This window comes from Lygodium microphyllum, chromosome 24 (genome assembly GCF_053477565.2).
Source record: "Lygodium microphyllum isolate KBCC chromosome 24, Lygodium_microphyllum_v1.1.10, whole genome shotgun sequence".
Classification (NCBI taxonomy): Eukaryota; Viridiplantae; Streptophyta; class Polypodiopsida; order Schizaeales; family Lygodiaceae; genus Lygodium; species Lygodium microphyllum.
This window is the reverse complement of record NC_141158.1, coordinates 72,370,112-72,392,194: the sequence shown is the minus strand read 5'-3', so window position 1 is coordinate 72,392,194 and position 22,083 is coordinate 72,370,112. Positions and strand designations below refer to the sequence as shown.

At 41.2% G+C, this 22,083-nt stretch overlaps 1 protein-coding gene across 2 annotated transcripts in view; it reads left to right on the top strand.

Annotated features, from left to right (window-relative positions):
• The first annotated feature begins 4,560 nt into the window (after positions 1 to 4,560).
• The window catches only part of LOC148015238 (large ribosomal subunit protein eL20z-like), a 46,482-nt gene continuing 28,959 nt past the window's right edge, over positions 4,561 to 22,083 (top strand). The window contains exons 1-4 of one of the 2 annotated variants that reach the window (XM_087665440.1): positions 4,561 to 4,747; positions 4,839 to 5,078; positions 5,486 to 5,570; positions 5,963 to 6,077. In XM_087665440.1, coding sequence (XP_087521566.1) covers positions 4,865 to 5,078; positions 5,486 to 5,570; positions 5,963 to 6,077 — 414 coding nt within the window. In that variant the 5' untranslated portion in view covers positions 4,561 to 4,747; positions 4,839 to 4,864. The remainder of the gene's footprint in view (positions 4,748 to 4,838; positions 5,079 to 5,485; positions 5,571 to 5,962; positions 6,078 to 22,083) is intronic. The other variant, XM_087665439.1, reaches the window with a different exon arrangement.

The following is a 22,083-nucleotide window of genomic DNA, read 5'->3' as shown; positions in this document are numbered from 1 at the left end:
TAGAGAATGTGGTTTTTTATGGGACTTGTACATGAACAACCAAAATGAATGAGCCACTTGTTTATATTTGGATTGAATAATTGAATCAATTGTTTTGTTTAACATTGATATGTAATAAAATGCACCTCAAATTTAGGTCAATGTCTACTACAACTCACAAAATTTTCATATTTTAGAAAGTAAATTTATAGGATTTTGTTCATGAACATGCCTTTAAAACAATGTAAGTGCTAAAAAACCCTACGATGTTAGATACTTTAAAGAATAATGCAAGTTGTTCCTTATGTGGTTGGCATGTCACTCTAAGGAAACATGAGGGCTTATCCATGACCTTTTTAGACAATAGATAAGAAATTAGGAAAACTCATCGTGCTTCCTTAGAACTATTCTTATTTGGTTTGTATGGATTTAGGAATTCATTTTTTTTAGGGGTTTGCAAATATTGTGGCTCTCATGGACAATGCTTATAGGCTTAGGTAGGAAGTACTCGTGGCCTTTAAGGGCTCTAAGCAAGCAAGATGAGCCAATGTACAAAATAGTACACAAAAAACTATGTAAGACAAATGGTCCAACTAACTTTGCAAAGTTATGTTGGGTAACCATGATGCATCCTTTTTCGGTTTTGTAGATATCATTTTGCTTTTCTTAGTATATAGTGTGTTTGTTGTAATGTGCTTTGCATGCTAAAAAAAACCAATCTTTATATTGACTATGTGGTTTGAATAAAGTAATTGTAAATTTCAATGCTTCAATGCTAACAAAAGAGCATCACTACTTTATTGGGAACACACACACACACACACACACACACACACACACACACACACACACACACACACACACACACACACACACACACACACACACACACACACACACACACACACACACACACACACACACACACACACACACACACACACACACACACACACACACACACACACACACACACACACACACACACACACACACACACACACACACACACACACACACACATCTCTCTACCCTCTCGTTGCTCATACACATGTAAGATCCCTCTCTTTGAGGCTATCTTCCTTCAAAACCCTACTATAGTAATAGTAATGGTATTCTATCAAAGGGCCATTGGGCTTTTTTTGCACGTTTATTTATCAATGCTTATTATGAGAAGACATTGAGGACCAATTCTTGTGAAACAATACTTTAACTTATAAGAATATACTTAAGTGAGAAAATATGTGAGAAAAAAGCAAAATTTCTACCTAGCCACGTACAATCTCATATAGATCTATGCTTTCTATACCCACGAGACTATCACATGTAATTGTGCCCAAACACATATCATTCATATAATTTAGTTGAACACTCTTTAGTAGAGCCAAAGAGCATTTGATTCCTTCCATCTCAAGAATACACTTGTTGAAAAGGAGTTGAAAGTAAAATATGTATTTGTGAAAAGTATAAAAATGCATGCTATTATATTTGGTTATTGTGGGGGTAACCTGAATTTATAGTTATAGCAACTAGTGTGTTACTCACACCAAGAACTTGGTAGATTAATGCATAAAACATTGGATGTAGAAACCAAACACAACCTTGCCATTTGACATATGTACTCCACCACTCTCACAATGAGCTATGTGCAGGAATAGATGCATTATGAATAAAAGGATGTAGAAAGCTAGGTAGTGCCAAGAGCATGGGCTTCTTGAGCCTGCACATGTGTGCTTTCTTCCATTTAGCCCTTTAAGGTGGTTCATCACTATTTATGTTTGTTTAGCTATTGAAATCACCTTCAAGTTCACTAGATTAGGTTTAAATTTGGTCATGTGAGGAGCTTCATCAAACTTTGTACTTAGTTAATAGATTATTTGTCTCATGTAAGGAGTTTCAAGTCGAACTTTATACTTAGTTATAAATTCTTTGTCTCATGACCATACTTATCTTCTAAGTATATATAAGGAACTTCAAGTTTAAGTGTTTAACTCTACATGGAACTTGAGGATTATATGAAAAGGACAAACATAGGGGACAATGATATGGTAGGTGAGGCCATACTTGTCTCCTTATGTTGTACAAGGGACTAACTAGTACCGATAATGACAACTTAAGTCGTAACAAAATTAACAAGTATGTGAGAAGGATAGACTTAAAAGGGATAACAAAATCATATTCATGTATTCTTCGCCAAAGTATCAAAGACTGCTACTTGTGCAAACAATGTTCAAGCATAGTTATAAAAATCATGCCTTGAGTATGTACAACATAGCTATTGTGGCACGCTTCATGCAATTGTAAACAAAAAGTGATCCATCAAAAATCTTGCTTCTATCAACTAGTTGTAATTGAAACATTGCACCCTTTGTTTATTCTTCTCATAGCTTTCTTGAAAATCCTTGCTTTGTTTATTTACATTAATGACCTAAATAAATTGATACAATTTATTTTGCACTGCTTCAAATTTCATGACTCGTGAGTGTTGGATATTTGATGAAAACTTTGACTTATTATGTCTGTACTCGTTTGGATGCTTTGATTCGAGTCCACATTCTTGAAACAATAGTTGTTGGATGTTCATTGGAGGAAATAAAACTCCTTCTTAGTCTTGAAACCATCCATCAACTAAAACATGAGCAAGATCCATTATTAAAATAATATGTTTTGCATTCCAAAATTTATACCTTCACCAACTACACATTCTCTCGTTTAGGTATAGGTTTTCTACTCTCAAAGGCCTTGTTCCTACTACCAGCCTTTGAAGCAAGCCAAGGTGGGCTTTGGGCCCTAAACCAAAGTGGGATCTCATGAACCATAAGACCCTACATGATTTGAAATTTCTCTAAACCCAAAACAAGTGGACCTTGCAAAGTGTAGGCCCAACAATGTATCAAGTTGTCAAGAAAGTAAATTTGAATTATTTTTTCTTATTAACATGGTAAATATTTTTTAAATAAAATAGTAAAAACGTTTGCAACATCCTACAATCCAATGTAGCATGCCTATAGTGCCATAGAGAACAACTTTTTACATAAAAGCTAGATCTAGCACTTGGATATGAGACTTTGAAATCAAAAACCAAAAGGCCAACACATTAGACAAGGGTTTTCTTGGCTCCTCTTCCAAAGGCTACTTCATTCCTACTTGCCCTAATATACTCTAATGTGACAATGCATAGAAGATTCATCATGTTCTAGCTTGCATCATCAAGCAATCCTTAGTCCTCAAATAATTTTAGTGGTTCCTTTTATGTTTATTATAGAAGTTAATTCAACTATTCATACATCTATTTTATCATGGAAAATAGAGGCTGGTGCATGAGAATGATAAGGAAGAGAAAATGACGCATGTATATGCATGAGGTGTTGTAGGCCATCATCCACAATTGACCCTAATTGTGAACAACAAAGGCAATTGAATATGAGAAATTACAAGAGCAACTTTTTGGTGGATCAAGCAAACATGTCTAGCAAGAACATAGCTATCATATCATGCACATCTTGAAGATAACCAAGTTCATTACATGTAGAAGGTTGGAGCAAATGCGTTTAGAGGGATCCACATGAAAGGCTTGCTACATAGTCATATAAATGTCATGATACTAGCTCCTTTGCCTCAATCCTTGGATTATTTTGAGCTAGAAATGTAAGAGATAATGCATGAGTATGGTGGAATTTGCACCTCTTTTTTGCATTCATTCATGATAGCCCATGTAGATAATGAATTGTAGAGAGTGGATTTGTGGAACCAATCTTCAACTGTAGAAGGCTACCTCAACAAACTCATGCACATGAACATATTGAAACATCCATTTTGGGATGGCTTTTTTCTTAGCATCAATTAAAGGCCTCCACATGCTAAAGTTTCTCATTTAACCATGCTATTGTTGATGCACATAGGTTTTCATTGTGGTAATTGAGGGGACCTCAGCTCAACTATAAGGTAAGTGCCACATCATTAAGGGGGATAGTTCTCATGTGTGAGGGCTCTCATAGGCCTTAGAGTCAAGGCTCACGCAAGTAAATGGACTTATGCATGCTACTTCATGAACTAAATGTCTTGGAGCCACACGCAAGTAAGGCCTTAGAGTCAAGGCTCACGCAAGTAAATGGACTTATGCATGCTACTTCGTGAACTAAATGTCTTGGAGCCACACGCAAGTAAACGGTAATTAGTGGAGCCATGCCCAACAAGGGGACAAAAGCAAAACTGAGGAGAGAGAAGAAAATGCAAGGAGAGAGACACCAAATCACATATGGCAATATCCAAATTGCAAATTGCCATGTTTTTCAACTCCCAGTAGTCACAGTGGACTTCGTCCTTCCATTTTTGGAGGTGCTTCATCGACTTGGCCGATGCGCACCACCGTTGATGTCCTCCAAGTCCATGGCAGCGTGGCCACATAGAAGAAACTAGCGAGTCTCAGAGGACTTCATTGAGTCGATGAGCTCGTTTGTACCACCAAGCCACCGTCCATGGCTCCCTAGATGAATTTTTTTGGGCACAGCCTATAATTTACCGGGAATTTAGTTATTTTGCAAAAATATAAAAAAATGCCCGCGGTTTGTCTGATGCGTGTGAAGAGCACTTGCGCCTACAGTAAGCACGTTTGACACCTGTTACAGACGTGTGCTTGCGCGAGATCTGTTTCTCTCCGATCGTTTCCCCGCTTACCTGCAAGCTTAGCATCGTCAATGGAGCCATCGCCATAAGTCAACCAATCCAAAGAAAGAAGACAGGCCTGCCGTGTAGTCCCCCCAATCAGGTATCTGCATTTACCTTCCAACACACATATTTTGAATCTCGTCGTTTGTTGTCGTGGTGTTGTCTGATCACTTCAAGGCTTCTTCTTTCAGAGACTCCTGTTCCCTTTCAATCAATCATGAAGCAAGGAGGAAGCTCCGAGGAGAGGGGTTTCTACTTCCCTGGTAAGCAGGAGGAGACCGTGCCCTTGACGCAGCAACCCGCTCCAAGTGCGCCTCATTACTATGGCACGTTCCAGGGAAACCCTAACTACCCCCAGCCTTCTCCTCCTGGTTTCCCACAACCTGTGCATCCTAGCCAGATCCCTCAGTATAGCTACCACACAGTTCCAGGTATGGTTTTCTTAACTCAAATTTTGACCTTTGTTGTTCTTACTGTTTTCTGGAGATTACTGGAGCACGTGCTGATTAGAGCCTCTTCTTTTTCTTTCTGAAAGTACATCACTAAGCATATACTCGTGCATGCACGATAGTACGATAGCTAAACACCATTACTCCAAAGACCTGTGATATAATCTAATCTGGCACTTTAATACGTGTATCTCCAAAACATATTGAAAGTCTCCTTTCATGTTAATTTTTTCTTCACCTTTCTTTCAGAGTGATTGTCAATGCTGCATCAGCTGTGGATATTATCAATGCTGTATCAGCATGTGGACTGTTTTGTGCAATCAAATGCACCATTGAATGGCATGAGAATTCAGAGCTATTTGCTGAAAGTTGATTTCCACTTTATGCAGGCTATCCTGTGGTCGAGGGGATGCCTGCAGAAGAAAGAGAAATTCCACGCCTTCCTTGTTGTGGAATTGGGATTGGCTGGTTTCTGTAAGTTGCTTCTTTTCTCCCAGATTAGCATGTTGTGAAAGCAACAAAATACTGCTTATCTAGGTAGCTAGCGTTACAATTGAAGATCATGCCATTCACTATCACTTTAAACCTTATAAAAGTTGCTTTTGTGTATGTTTTTTTTGTTTGCTTCGGTGTGCATGTTATTGTGTTGTGTCTTTTTTGGGTATGCATGCATGTGCTTTTATGAGTGTGGGTGCACATGGGTATGCATGTTTTTCTCAATGTTAGAATCTAATATTTTGAGGAGATTTCTCAAAGTTTGTTTTTGTGGAAAACTCATATATGTGTGACAGTTTGAGGAAAATGCTGCTGGTATTGATTTTTTGATCTCCCCTGTTGGATTCTCATGTATGGGATTTCATGTGCAGGTTCATCATTGGCTTTTTCTTGGCTTCGATTCCATGGTATGTTGGGGTATTCTTACTTGTATGTACAAGACATGATCCTAGAGAGCGGGTTGGATTTGTTTGCTGCACTATTGCTGTAAGAGCTCATTCCCTATTGTTAAAACTTGAAAGTTTTTGAGTGTTATCTTTTGTAAGATGGGGCGTGGGTAGTATTCATTGGTCAACAAGGTTTGGTTTATATAGGGATGTCTTTTCTATTGAGTAAGGCGAAGAAATCACATGTATTGATGAGAAGAACAAGGTAAGGCAAGGTAAGATTCATATATAATTTGTGAGTCTCACACTTGACTACTCTTGAGTGATTTTGTTGCATGGATACCTATTATACTGATCAAAATTGTGGACTTATGTCAACAACGCAATTGGTTTTATAACTTTATGGGTTGGGAATCACTACTCCACATGACTTTTGCATGAGATTAGATTAGTAGTCTTCATCAGTGCCATGCTTTGTTAGAAGAGTGTGTAGCAATGGAAGCAAAGAGACACTGCTATAATAGATTGCAACAACAAGAAATAATAAAATAGAAATTGCAAGAACATGAGAACTCAACGAGAATATGCTTGGGAAATGGAATCTATATACCAAGTCTCAAGAATACAACAAAGGTATGTAGCACACTTTTCTAGATCATGGGTAATCGGTTTAGTAAAATGTACAATGATGATGACTCATCATAGTGCATATAACAATCGCTATCATATCTAGGACCATGGATACTTAAGTGGTGGGTAATCAAGCCACCGCTAAGGTGCTTTAGAAAGACATCTATGTCAATGTCGATTGTACTGATCCTTGACCGCAAAATGTAGGCATAGCTAAATCTCAATGGTTGTCATGAACTACCTCTAGGAAAGCATATCATGACCATGGTTTCTCCACCTTGCGCTAGACCGCCAAAGTGTTTCCTCAGACTAGGAGCAAAAACCACTCTTTGTTAAGCAAAACAGGCCATCACAAACCTGGAAGTGAATCTTGCTTTGACATTTCGAAACCTACCAGACTTCGGTAGTGCATGTGGGAATCTGAACTTTGGGATTATTGCACTTGCATATGGATGAGGTTAAGATGTCCCACCATCCCCACCCTCTCACACTCCCTCTTTGGCACTAGAGAGTTCGTGAGGGATGCCAACATACTAGGGCTAGATGGAGGAAGAGGAATCCTTGATGGCTTTCACCTTCATTGCAAAAGAGAAGCCCTTGGTAGCCTTGGCTGGAAGGCACGAGTTAGAGTCTCGATTTGAAGATGATGACTCGTTGAAGGAGTCCTTCTCGTCCTCCTCTTGCCGTTGTGTCCCTAGTTCCTTGCACTCCTTTCAAAGATGCCCCTTCTTACCACAATGATAACAGTGTGCTTTCTTATTCTTTTGTTTGTCATTTGTATTTGAAGTTGTAAAAGCATCTTGCTTGCTGCCATATTGAGATGGTAGCCTCCCTTGTAAATTAGGCTATCTAGTGTTTACTAACATCTGTGCTGATAAAGCATTGGCCACACCATTGAACTCTGGAGGAAGCTTGCAAAGAACAATTACACAATGTGCTTCTAGAAGGGCAAATTGTATATGTCGAAGTTGATATTGTACTTTGTTGAGAAACCCTTCACCTGTAGCTTTGCGTTCTGTATTTTGCGTTTAGGGTTTCACAATGGATAGGTCCAAAAAGGGGTTGGGCGCCCATAGTGGGGCACCATCTTAGACAGCCGCCGCGCCCTCCCTCTAGGCGCCACCCTAGACAGTCTCTTGCCTATTTATAGGCTGCCTCTGTGACTCATTCTTTATGGCTGATTCATTCAGTCCATCACCTTTTCTCTCCAACCTCTCCAGTCTCTCTACTACCCTCACACCCCTTTAGGAGGACATTGCGGTTCGTGGTTCATGGCTGTCTTCATCATCTTCCATGTGCTATAGCACCCTTGTTTCCTTGTATCACATTCTCTCCATGATTCAGATCTTCATCATTCCATTCATCAGAGTTTCTTCTCTCTTCTCCTCTTCTTAGTTTTTACCGAGTTCACTTTGTGTTCCTCTCCGCAAACCCTATTGTCTTGTTGGTATGTTGTCTTTTGACATGGTATCAGAGCCGGATTTGCTCAAATAGTAGCAAAGATCCTCCACTCCAGTGAAGGCAAAGACCGGTGGCGGGTTTGGCATCCACTTCTCTTCTTCTTTCGTTGCATCAACATCCTAATTAGCGACTGCTCCCTTTTGTGTTTGCTATTTTCCAACCTGTGTTCAAGGCTGCTGCTGCCCCCTCCACCTCCTAGTCTATTGGTGGCTTCTCCTTGCTACTGGTGGCTCCTCCCTGTTGTTGGCAGCTTCTCCTTGTTGATGGTCGCTCAACTAGACTGTTGGCGGCTGTTCTTTGCTGTTGGCGGCTCAGCTAGATTGCTGGCGGCTATTCTTTGCAACCTGGCGGCTTTGCCAGTCTGCTGGCGGCTATTCTCTACAACTCGACAACTCCACCATATTGCTATATCCTGCGTTTTTCTATTGGTTGCAACCTCTTACTGCTGGTAGCATCCTCCTCCCACAGGTAGTTCACTCCAACCCTTGCATTGCCCTCATACCCTTTTGGCATACATTGTGCAAGGCACGCTAGTACCCATGGCTTCTTCCCCAACAGATGACTAGTGTATTGGGTGTTCCTACTATGGCAAGAATGGTCATTGCATTGATGATTGTCAACTTTGACCTATGCTCCCCATCTCCTCAGAGTATATGCGTCTCTCACCTGGCACTCCTTGTGCCTCCTCTTCTTTCTGGGCCATAGAGATTGTTCTACATTGGCTATCGAAGTATTAGGCTCAAGGTAATAAGTTACAACCGATGCGCACTAAGTCCTTTCGAGCACATGGAGGCTCTAAGACCTTACGAGGCGATAAGCCCTCCTAGAGACCATCCCACTGCGGGGAGGTTTTTCCCACCCACTTTCGGGTACAATGGTTTCCACGGTCCACATCTTCTCCACAGTCCACTCTCTTGAGAGCCCGTGATTGTTTCCCACCCTTGGCTCATCCTAAGCCTCCTTATTCCCCACCCTCTTCCACTCAGGTTCGAGAGGCTTCTGGGTGCTTTTTGGCTTCTTCTTCTGAGCCCAGATACCTTCTTTGGCACGATTGGCGGCACTTCCTTCGTCATCAGATGCTTCGCAATTTGTGAGCCACGAGTGGTTGGGTTCCCTTTCTCTCTCAGACTAAGATTTAGAGGGGGATTTTCTTACTTCGCCCTCAGAGGGGGCTTCTAGTTCTTCTTTGGCTTCCAAGGGGGCTTTTACTTCTACTCCTTCCGATTCAAAGAGGGATCCTATGTGCCTTGAAGGTCTTCACACACCACCACCTTTCACTTTGAGGAGTGGATCTCCTTTGAGCAGTCATTTTCTCTACTCATACCCAAGATCTAGAGAATCTACCTAGATCAGGGCCTTGGGTCTTTAGCAATGACTTGGTGGTTGGGCCTTCGTATTCCTTTTAGCATGGAGTCACCGAGCTTGTGGCTTCTCTCCAGAGGTTGTGTTTTGGGTTCTACAACTCATCCAGTCTCCTGACTATCTTCAAAGTTCTCCTTTCGAGTGATATTCTCAAATTACAGGGTGGATCTACTTCGTCCCTTGGTCAGCATGGAGCAAACTCCTGAGATCGAGTATAAGTATATCCTTATGGTTCTCGACACCACACAAAGTCCGACATTCCTCCTATGCATTGCATGATTTCATCATCTTTGTACTAGGGCGCTTGGGCAAGTGAACAATTTTTCCAGGAGGGACACTGTCCAAGTGGCACTTGCTGCACGAGTATTCTTCAACATGTAGCATTCCATCTCCACCTCACTTTTCTCTTGTTCCCCTTTTTGGGCTTGAGAGGGGGTGTTGAGAAACCCTTCACCTGTAGTTTTGCGTTCTACGTTTTGCGTTTAGGGTTTCAATGTGGACATTCTCAAAAAGGGGCTGGGCACCCATTGTGGGGTACCACCCTAGATAGTCGGCGCCCTCCCTTCGAGCGCCACCCTAGACAGTCTCTTGCCTATTTATAGGCTGCCTCCGTCACTCATTCGTTACGGCTGATTCATTTAGTCCATCACCTCTTCTCTCTAGCCTTGCTACCCTCACACCCCTTCAGGAGGACATTGCGGTTCGTGGTTCGTGGCTGTCTTCATCATCTTCCTTGTGCTACGGCACCCTCATTCCCTTGTATCACATTCACTCCATGATTCAGATCTTCATCATTCCATTCATTAGGGTTTATTCTCTCTTCTCTTCTCTTCTCAGTGTTTATCGAGTTCACTTCGTGTTCCTCCCTGCAAACCTTGCTATCTCACTGGTGTAAAGAAAAATACCCTAACATAGGAACATAAACAGAAACCGTACGACAAAGCACAGACTGATAAAAAGAACATAGTTAGGGTTAGGGTTAGAGTAACTCAGAGACAATGAACACAATGAATAAATGAAATGATATGACTACTAATAATACGATGCTAATGCAGCAAACACACTATGCAGTGAATGAATACTAAACCTCGAACTCTTGTATCTCTAGGATCAGGGCAGGGGTAATGAGCTGGAGAGTGTGTCGTACTCCGAACAGATCCTGAATCGCAGCAAGGCAGCCTCCGGATGTCGCACACCAGCAAACGTAGCAGTGAGAAGCTGGATCTGATGCAGACAGCAGTGAGGAGAGAGAAAGACTAAAAACGGAGCTTGCAAGAGAGGGAGACTAAAAAACGCAGGCAGGACAGCCTGCAGGAGAGAGAGAGACTAAAAACGGAGCTTGCAGGAGAGAGAGATTGAAAACGCAGGTAGGACAGCTTGCAGGAGAGAGAAAGACTGCAGCGACTGCAAACAGGAGAGAGAAAACTGTTAGGGCGGCAGCTGGAGCCTGTAAATGCAGCAGTTTGCTGGCGTGGCAGGCTGTACGACAGCAGTGCAGATGAACAGCAGCCAGTCGCCAGGCAGAAACAGCAGCAATCAACGTGTGGAGGGCTGGAAACAGGCGCCAAACTGTAGGGAACAATGATGGACAGCAAGGGCTGAGATGTCCTCCGTGACCGGGGTGTGGGCAGCAAGCTGGTAACACCTGAAACCTGCAAAAACGAGATTGTGAAAGAGTGGAGGGTTGGCTGCCAATTTATAGAAAATTAGGGTTCTAGATCCTCTACCACTTAACTTTCTCGGTTCGCTCCCCGTTTTAGGGTTTTGGCTAAAATAAGCCTAAAATAAGCATGTTTTGGGGCTGTTTAAGTGGCTAAGTGCATTTCTTAGCACAACAACTGGTATGTCGTCTTTTGACTTACTTGTCATCAGAAGAATGAATGATTGAATCGTCTTTGTTGCCTTGAATTGGATAGTTTGAAACTGACCATAGAGGGTCATAGCTTGAGGTTGATGGAGCCTTGTAAATAAAGTGTAACTTCTCCCACACTCTTGAAGATGTGTTGTAGGAGGTAACCACTAGAGAACTTGTTTAGAGATGTAGCGGAGAAGAGTAGAGTACATCAATCTCCCAAATAAGCACTGGTTCCTTGTAGTTGTCTTTGTCTCAATCATTTGGAATTTTAGATGTCATCTAGGGATGTAAGATGGCTTTTGAAACAATGTACCATTGGATGAATGATTGGATCTTCTTAATTGCCTTGAATTGGATAGTCTGAAGTTGATCGTAGAGGGTCATAGCTTGAGTGGTTGACGGAGTCTTGTACATAAGGTTTAACTTCCCCCACTAGGAGGTAACCAGTCATTGGAGAACTTCTTTAGAGATGTAGTGGAGAAGAATAGAGTAGGCACAAGAATCATCCATCTCCCAAGTAGGCACTACTTCCTTGTAGTTGTCTTTGTCTCAATCATTTGGAATGTGATATGTTACTTGATGACGTAAGGTGGCTTCTGAAACAATGTATCATAGGTGCTTTTGCACAAACCAAGCTTTCATGACAACATTCTAAGGTAGTTAGGTTCCTTAAACTTATCATCAATAGAGCAACTTCGAGGTGCCATTTGAGGTGAAGTGCAGAGAAGATGAAAGAATTGAAGAGATGGGCGAGAGAGAAGCACTTGTAGAGACATAGGCCCAAACCACAAGTTCAATAGTTCAAGCAATACAATTTAGAACATAGACAAAGGAACAAAAGTGAAGAGAGTGTATTATAGAAGCATGACAATTGACACTTGCGATTGTTCCTTTGAGAAAATCAAGCTGAAAATATAAACTTGCCTGAGAACATAGGCTGTCAGAGAGCAAATCTGTGAAGAAAAGGTTGAAAATGGCTGCAGAAACAGCAAACTCTTGCGGTAATAGACTGCAAGAATGCAAAGAATTGAAGAGAACATTGCAAAATCATGAGAACTATTCAAAGAGAATATGCTTGGGAAATGGAATCCATATATCAAGGCTCAAGAACAGTACAAAGGCACGGGTAGTGTGTCATGGACATTGTGCGCTTCTCTCTCTCTCTCTAGATGTAAGTAGTCACACTGAAGGATGAGTATTTGAGTGATTGACTCAAGTGAATGATTGAGGAGGAGGAAGCTGGCTTAAAAATAGATGGAGAAGGCTAGTCAACTAGCCTCAAAACAAGCACCAAAATGAGGTTGCCCAACATTAATGCCACTAGCATAAGTTGGAAATGCACATACACAGACTCTAGCACTCGTGAGATACTTTGCTAACACACTCAGTGTAGCAAACACTTTGTGATTTTGGAAATGTTTTAGTTTTTCAATACTCAAAGAGCAATGCGTCCTTCAATGGGGGATAATGTAGTTCAAGCAATTGGTGGGTTTTATGGTTTGGCCAACATTGTGCTTATTTCTAAAGTTTGTTTATTTTGAAGCCACTCTTGGTCCTTAGTCAGTTGGTAAGACTTGTGCTTTAATCATGCGTTTGTTTTCTGATCAATGCACAATAGTTTTGACCATCACCCTCTTCCTTCTACACTCACTCTCTTCTTGTGCGTTTCATGTGTGTGTTTTCAAATTAGTATAAAATAGTTTTGGCTCTTGTTCCTTCCATACTCTCAATCTCTTCTCTTGCATCTTTGTGCATTAACCATGCACCCTTGGAGTGTTCTAAGCAAGGCACTTGATCTCTGCCTCATGAGCAGCACATACATTAGGTACAGAGTGGTTTTCAACATCAGAATATATAACTTCCAGCCTAATGCACATATTACCAAGATTTCTACCATTTCCCAGCCCTCCCATTTTACTTGCTTGACAAAGAGTAGTTTGTTATAGAAACAGACATTGCAATAATAACCAGTGCATAGCAATGTTTCCACTTTCAAGTTTTCTATCCTACAAAGGCTGCTTTTTGCAGTCATTAGTTGATGTTCTATGACAATAGACCTTCCAGCCATGTGTTTTGGGTCAAGTCAGCCCCCATGCAACCTCAAATCAGAGCTATCTTACTGTTTTGTCGTACGATACATGGAGATTTTCCTTAGTTTGCTTCTCCAGATGAAACTTACTGTTGCATATGTACATTTAGGATAGCAAAGGAGCAATTTTCTTGAATCCTTGTATAATATATTGAGCAATTGTCATGAGGGTGTGAATTTTTAACTTAATGCTCTTTGGACATTTAAGTTGTTACACTTGAGATGTGCACATGTGAGTTGAACATGTGAGATTAAGCTAGATGTGCGTCATGGTGATAGATAATCCTAGCTTAGGCAATGGGAAACATTGGTGGAAGTTGTTGTGGACAGGTGCCAATGGGTGCTTAGTGTCAAAGGTTGGTCAAGGGCATGGAATTTCCTCTTGGAAATGGCTTTTCTTGTCATGGGGATTAGAGATTAACATGATTTGATGTCCTAGACTAAGGATTGTGGAAAGTTTTAACTCTTTCAAGTTCAAGGAGGCTAGGAATTTAAATTGAGGCTGGGCAGCATTAAATGCTATTAAAAATCAGGAGAGAGCCAAAGGGCTATGCAACTTGTTTTTGTATCTGGAGGGTGCAATGAAAATGGAAATTTACCAAATGTCAAGTTTGGGACAGTTTTGGGTTGCATGCAAGTGTATCTTCCATGTTGGACTGGGTTTCTCTCATTCTGGACTGTTTTGGGCAGATCTAAGCATGGAGAATTGAGTGATGGGCTAAGAAAGAGTAGTTGGCCATCAAGGACAGCAAAGATACATGATCTACAACACTTTTTAGGGCTAGAACAGCGGGGCAACTGTTGTGCAAGCATTTTTGTTGCGAGGAAGACAGAATTTGCTCTAATTTGCTGCTCACCTCATCTTCATAGGAGATTTGATATTTTTCAGTCCCAATTTGATGGTATGACTTTGAATTTTGCAGAAACTAGGGTGTCTCAGTAGTCTCAAGAAGTATGCCATAAAGTCTAAGCTTTTCACTATTTTATTTGTCAGATGCAAGTTGGCCAGCTCTTTTTGCCCTTGTTTGACCAGTTTGGCCAGATTTGGTCATTTTCCTACTATTTATAGCATGCCCAGTCAGTTGGCAGATCATCTTGTCTTGTAGGTTCCAGCACACTCTGACATACAAGGACTCTTCTTCGTCTTTTGGTGTTGCCTTTCATCATGAGCATGATCCAATGCCCTCACTGATGCCTTGGGCTTTGTGCAAGGAGACTGATCAGTCCTTGTATTCAGCATTCTTTCATAGTTCATTGTAGATTTTCTTCTTCCATTGTCTTTGTTCATTGTAGTGTCTCTCTCCCCCTCTCTCTCGGTGTTCGTGTTTCCTCTTTTGTTGCACTCTCTCACATGGTATCAAAGCCAAAGTGGGGACTTGGAAGTTTTATGAAGAGAAAACCATACTCAACTTGCTGTTTGGAGTAGATTTGTAGCAAAGAACACATATTTTTTGCATTGTTCAGGCCTTCTATGAAGTGTGTGGGACAACTACCACTTCCTTTTGTAGGATATAGCTGATTTTCCCTCAGTTCGAGCATCCTGACTCCACTTATTTTTTGCATTGTTCAGGCCTTCTACAAAGTGTGTGGAGCAACTACCACTTCCTTTTGTAGGATATAGCTGATGTTCCCTCAGTTCTAGCATCCTGACTCCAAAAGAAAAAATTTTCTAGTGTGTTTAGGTTTTTAGAGATGGATTACTATTGGTTTGATACTTCTGACGATTTCAAAGAAGAGTTTTTTCCTTTTGCCCCTATTAGGCAGTCATAGTAGTTAGGCCGTTGTAAAGAGTGGCGTGAAGATTGACATTTAGAGCCTCGTTCTCACTCTATTAGGTCAAGAAGATTGGAGTTCCCTCCTCTCGCTCCTCTCCATATTTCCCGCAAAGCCTATACCTCTAGCCCTTGCATAGCTATGATGGCACCTCCTGTTCAAGTGCCCTTGCTTATTTTCTTATCAAAAGGAGGTTAATTTGATAGGCCGAACTACTACCTTTGGTCATGTAGAGTGGAGTGCATCTTTGATACCTTTCATCTTTGGGATTTTGTTACCAGCCCTATTCCCTGTCTAGTGGAGGATTCCCACATTGACTCTACTATAGACCAAGTTGCTTTATGAGATCGGCTCAAATCTAGAGCTCGATCTTTCCTTTTCATAAGGTTATAGGATTCTATTCTTGTCCATGTGCACAAACTTCTAGCCGCAATGATAGTGTGGAGAAAGTTAGTCTCTCTCTACCATTAAAAGACCTTTGCCCACTGCATCACCCTAGAGAAGAAACTTTGGATGCTCTCAGTTGATGATTCCCCTTCTATGCAAGAGCACATCAACCAAATGGAGGACATGTGGGATGAGCTTCATCCCTAGAATGGACAATATCTTCAGAAAATATGGTGATGATCCTTTTTACTTATCGATCCTCTCCCAAGTATGATGTTTTCTACACCAACCTATTGACATCTAGGATACAAGAGATTGTCCTTTGGGAGGATTTAGCACCGCTTGTTTTAGAGTATGACGAGCACCTTAAGGAGATTGGAGCCAATGGATCAGGCTCTATGAAAGCTTTTATTGCAAGTTGAGAAGCGGGCAACAAGAAGGATAGGAAGGCCAAGAACAAGAAGGAGGTCCATAGTTTAGAGTTTTCCACGGGCTCTGAGATTGATTTAGAGAAGTCGAAATGCCATGGGAATGAAGGATGGAGCTAAAATGTTTGAGCCCTACTCTACTTCTACACTCACACACGAGTTAGTATCCCTCCATATCTATGAGATGGAGGAGCCTTCTTCAACGGGCGTCTTGTCTGCAAAGAGGCCTTGGCTTATTGACAATAGTGCTTGGAGTCATATGACTCCTTGAGGAGATTTGTTGTGGGATCTTTGTCCATCTTAGATTATAGTAATTGTTCGTGACATCTCATTTGTGCCTATTACTGGTGTTGTTACCTTGCTATTATTGCCCAAGTGTCCATCAAACTCCGTTTTGAACGTCGTGTATGCTCCAGAGTTGGGCTTTCCACTCCTTTCTGTTCATGGCCTTACTAGACTTGGTACCTAGGTTATCTTCGTCAAGAAGGCCATCTTTGCTGAGGATTCTTCTTTAGGAGCCATTTTAGTGTCATGTTGGTAGGAGAGGGCTTTGCAGGTTTCATTCTCCTTTATTGTACATGGTTCTTTGAGGCAATCTTCTATTGCTGCACCTGCTCCCGATTGTGCACCATCTATCTCACAAGTTTCATCCTAGCCCCACCATCTCCTTTGGTGGTTCTCATATCCCCCAATCCCTTTTAGAGGGAGAAGATATTGCGATGTGGGCATGAAATTCTCATCACATGTATACATTTTCAAATACTATTTATGTATGCCGTTCCCTCCCGTGTCCCACCCCCCGTCCCCGTTCCTTGCTTTTAGCCATCCCTCGCCCCCGTCCCCGTCCCCGTCCCTGTCTTCATTCCCGTTCCTCGTTCCATGTTACTATGGCAAGCCCAAGTTGACTGATCGTTTTTGTTTTATAGATTTCACATGCTTCAATCTTTGATATAAAGGGACTCTTCTTTAACTTTTTGTTGGAAATATGGAGAGAGAGAGAGAGAGAGAGAGAGAGAGAGAGAGAGAGAGAGAGAGAGTTGGTTGTTCCATACTCAAAAGATGCAATTGCTAGAACGATAGAATTAAATTGCAGTAGGTCTTAAGTAAGTTAGACCTATCCCTAACCAAACTAGAGTTAATTTAACTCTAGAAGTGGTGACAAAACTTATTAATGTAGTTGCGTTCATACTACAAACCAACTAACTAAAACATTGGGCACTGCCCATAGAATTGGCAAATTCCAACACCCCCATTGTAGTGCCAATGTGGTAGAAGTACAAGAAGATCAATCCCCAAAGGGTAGCAAGTTGAAGGAAAAGTCTCAAACTTCTTACGAGGAAGTGCTCAGGTGAGAATGTCTGCAACATTCTCCTGTGTAGGGACATACATCAAACTGATCTCTCTTGCATATCATCTCTCCTTGACATAATGGTAATGCATGTCAATGTTTTTTGTGCAAGCACACAAGATTCTGTGCCACTGTAGTAGCACTTTGATTGTTAGAAAGAATGGGTATAGGACCCTCCAAAGAAATCAGTAGATCAGCCAGCAATCTACGCAACCATACACATTCCAATGTTGCGGTGAAGACCGCCCTGTACTCAGCCTCACAAGATGAGGTAGCCACTGTAGGGTGTTTCTTACTTAGCCATGAAATGCATGAGCTGCCCAAAAAGAAATAGTGTCCACTAGTAGATTGTCTAGTATTTGCATCACTAGCCCAATCTAAATCATTGTAAGCGTGTAGATGCAAGTCTTTCCCCGAGAAATAAAAATGCATGTGATCGATTGCCTTGCAAATACACGAAGATCTACTTAAGAGCTTGCCAATGTATGATTTGTGGGGTATGCATATACCTACTCACATGAGATATTGTATACTGAATGTCAGGGCGTGTGCTGCAAAAATAAATAAGATAGCCAACAACTTGGCTGTAAATTGCAACATCAAACATCTCTTCACCATCATGCATAGACAGCTTTAAGTGTGGCTCCATAGGAGTGCACACAAGTTTGCAATCTTGCATATTAAACCTATATAATAGCTTATCCACGTACTATGATTGTGCCATGATGATACCATGCTGATTTTGGGTGAACTGAATTCCCAAATAATAGTGTAGATAGCCCATATTTGACATAGCAAATGCATGTTTTGATTCAACTTTAAACTTTGCAAATTTTCCCTTTGTGGATCCAACAAGCAACAAGTCATCTACATAGAGAATGATAATTAACAAGTTCCCCCCTTCATTCTTAATGTATGGATTGGGAGCAATTGGACTATTTTTGAACCCTTTGCTGGCCAAATAAGCATAAATTTTAGAGTTCCATGCATGAGGAGCCTGTTTGGGAGCATAAAGAGCCTTATGCAACTTGCATACCATCTGCACTTTTCCTTTAATCACAAACCCTGGAGGTTTCACACATAAACATTCTCATGTAAATCCCCATTCAAGAATGCTGTCTTAATGTCCAACGGATGTACTTTCCAACCATAATTTGTAGCCATCACAATCCCACATCTCATTGCACTCATACGAGATGTAAGAGCAAAACTTTACTCATAATCTACGCCCTTCTTTTGCGCATAGCCTTTTGCTACCAATCGTGCTTTGTACCTATCAATTGTACCATCAGCCTTGCTTTTGAGTTTAAAAACCCATTTTGTGCCAATTGCCTTCTTGCCAGGTAGTAAATCCACAAGATCCCATGTAGAGTTAGTGGCAATTGAGTCTAACTCACCCTGCACGGTTTGCATTCAATGTACATCTTGCTGAGTTTTGTCCAAGGAAGTAGGCTTATCATCATCCAATAGTGAGCTCATGAACTCATCATGATCATCTACTTCCGTAATATCAGCCAAATGTGCCCCCCCTGCATCATGTGTCGTATGTCTAGCAGCCCTTCTAGTGTGCTGAGGTAAAGGAGCATCCATTTTATTCTCTTGGAAAGTTTGTAAGAGCTATCTTGGGACTGTTTTGGCTGCATTTGCAACATCCCTTTTAATGTTGTACTGCATCTTCCATTGCATGTGGCAAATCATCATCAATACCCTACATGGTGTAGCAACAGCTTTCTGTATTGTGTTTGACATGCCATTTACAGTAGACATGGACTCCAAAAAAAGTGGTAAAAGGCTTTCAAAAAGATCACCAATGTCATGTATGATTGGCATTTGAAACTGGTCATGAGAAAATGTTGCATTTTCAGCAAATATGACATCCCTATTGATAAACACCTTCTTCATGTGTGGGTCATATATGCAATAGCCTTTGCTGTAGCCAATAAAAACACATTTTACAACCTTATCGTCAAGCTTCCCATGAAGCTCTTTAGGAAGATGTGCATAGGCTATGCAACTAAACACTTTAGTAGTCGACTTTGGGTTTCTTGCCATGCCAAGTCTCAAATAGAGTGATCATCTTCAAAGCCTTTGTAGGTGCCCGATGGCACATTGAAGCCCTTCTAACCAAAATTTATGTGGCAGTCCCTTGCTTTTTAACATACGAGTCATTTCCATGAGAGTGTGATTTTCTCTTTTAGCAACTCCATTTTGCTGAGGAGTCATTCTCATAGTGCCTTGATGCGTAATGCCACGATCCACAAATATGTCTCAAATGCACGAGACATGTATTCCCCCTCTCTATCTGTGTGAAGTGTGTGCACTTTTAAACCAGTTTCAGCCTCAAGCTTTGCCACAAGATGATTAAAATGCATGAATATATCAAATTTAACCTTTAGCCCATACACCTCTGTATACCTCAAGTAGTCATCAATAAATGTAACAAAGTAAATATGACCCCCAAGTGCACGTGTCCTCATGGGACCACAAACATCGGAGTGAATAAGCTACATTTTTTTAGATAGCGCCCATTGTACTATCCTTTTTGAAGGTAAATGTGTGCATCTTGCCCAAAAGACATCCCTCGCATGCATGAGGAGGTGGAGTCTCCACTAGAGGCGACACATTTACCATATGACATCTCTGAATGGTCATCAAACTTCCAAAGCTCATATGTCCGTAACGGGCATGTCAAAGCTCCACATTTTGCATAGCAAGCGTAAGACTAGTGACTGCTAGTGCATCATGAGATTGTCATTCATAAGTGTCTAACAAAAATAAATCCTTGTATAGGGTGTTGGATAGCTTGAGTACATAATCTATCTCCCTGTCTTTGACAATGCATTTGTTCTCCTTAAAGATGACCTAAAAGCCATGCTTATTGAATATAGAGATAGACAACAAGTTCTTTGTAATGTCAAGCACAAACAAGACATCTAGAAGTATAAAATCAGAACCTTCTGTAGCAGTAATAGTGACTATCCTAATGCCACATACATCATATCTGTTGCTGTTTGCACAAGTGACATGCTTCCCAATAGGGGTTGAATGCAAAGAGGTAAACAAGTACTTCTTTGAAGTGAGGTGCTTTGATGCACCACTGTCAAAATACCATGTTTGTTGCATTTCAACAACATTAAATGAAGAATCAGTCATAGAAGATGTGAAGATATGCTAGGGTTTGCACTGATGAAGCACAGCATATGTGACCGAGATTGAAACATAAAGACTCAGATAGAGACAAGCAAAACTCAAAACTCGAACACAGAGACAAACATAGAGAAGAAACTTTGAAGTGAATGAATGTTGTAAATGAATGTAAGAGTGTACAGAGTGCCCAAGGGCAAAGCAATGCAGTGTTGGAGAGTGACATCTATTGGAGACAAATTTTAAGTATAGTAACCATGAGTCAAAGATGAGAGAGTGCTGAATAATGAAGAGTAGCATTTTGGTCACCAAAATACAGTAGTTGAAGGCTGAAATCATGCAAAACGCAGCAGTGTACCACAAGAGAAGGTTGGAAACTGGTCACCGGACTGTTAGGCGACAACAGGAGAGATGTTTGTTGATGTAGACGGCTTGTTGGACAGCAAAAATGTAGGTATTGCAACATTCTCCTAGTGGGAGAGATGACAATAGCCTGTTGCTTCGCGCTTGCTGATGTAGACAGCTTGCTAAACAACAAAAACGCAAGTATTGTAGAAGTCACCCGGTGGGAGAGATGGAACTAGCTTGTCACTTGGAACCAGATGTTGAAAATGCAGGCTGATTAGGTGCTATGATGACATAGTAGATGGAGATATCCAAACAGCAAGGCGATGGTTGAAAACAAGCCGCCTAGGGCTCTACAGTGATGGGCTGTAGTTGATGATGGTTAGACAATAGATGGTAGGTGGCTGATGGCTGAAATTTGCACAGTAGAGTAAGAAACCTACACAAAAGGATGAGGCTGAATGGTGGGCAGCCTGCCTATTTATAGATGTTGAACAGTGTCCCAAAAAATTAGGGTTTTGGCGGACCATTGAAACTCTCTCAAATTGTGCACCAAATTTGCATTTTAATTAATTAAGCATGTTTTGGGGTTGTTTAAATATGCTAATCAATTGTAAAGGGTGTTTTAGCTCAACATCCCCTCTCAGGCTCAAAACTAAGCCTAAAAGGGAAGATCGGCAATGTTTACCCCAAGGTTTTTCACTCCAAAGTAGCCAAGGCATCAGACAAAGGGTGCACTTTAGCTACCCAATGGCCTACCAAGACTACAGAGGCAATGGTTATCTTACCAAGGGAGTCCAAGTAGTCGCCCTAGAGAGGTTAGGGCATCGGACAAAGGGTACATGTTAGTTGCCCAATGGCCTACCAAGCCCTTCAAAGGCGGATGGAACCAAATTGAACTCTTTTTTGTGGAAAGTTAATTTAAGGGGTGACGATTGATTAAGTAATAGTGACCTGAAAGACGGGAGCAGGGATGGCACATCCAACACTGTAAAGGTGAAAGTGTTTCTACTTCCTCCATGAGACTATAATGCCTTTTCAGAGCCTCCAATGATGGAGAAGCCTGATAGGGCATCATAGGATTCGAAGAAGAAGGTTCTTGAGACATTATGAGTTAGAATCAAGTTGTGTGTGAGTCTCACATAAAGACTAGCCTTCACAATCATTGCAGGATACTCTTTAGAAGAGCATTGGCTTTGATACCATGTGAAGATATGCTAGGGTCATGGTAACCATGAAATGCATTTCAGTAGGCATGAAATGTGAAACGTGTTTTCACTAATG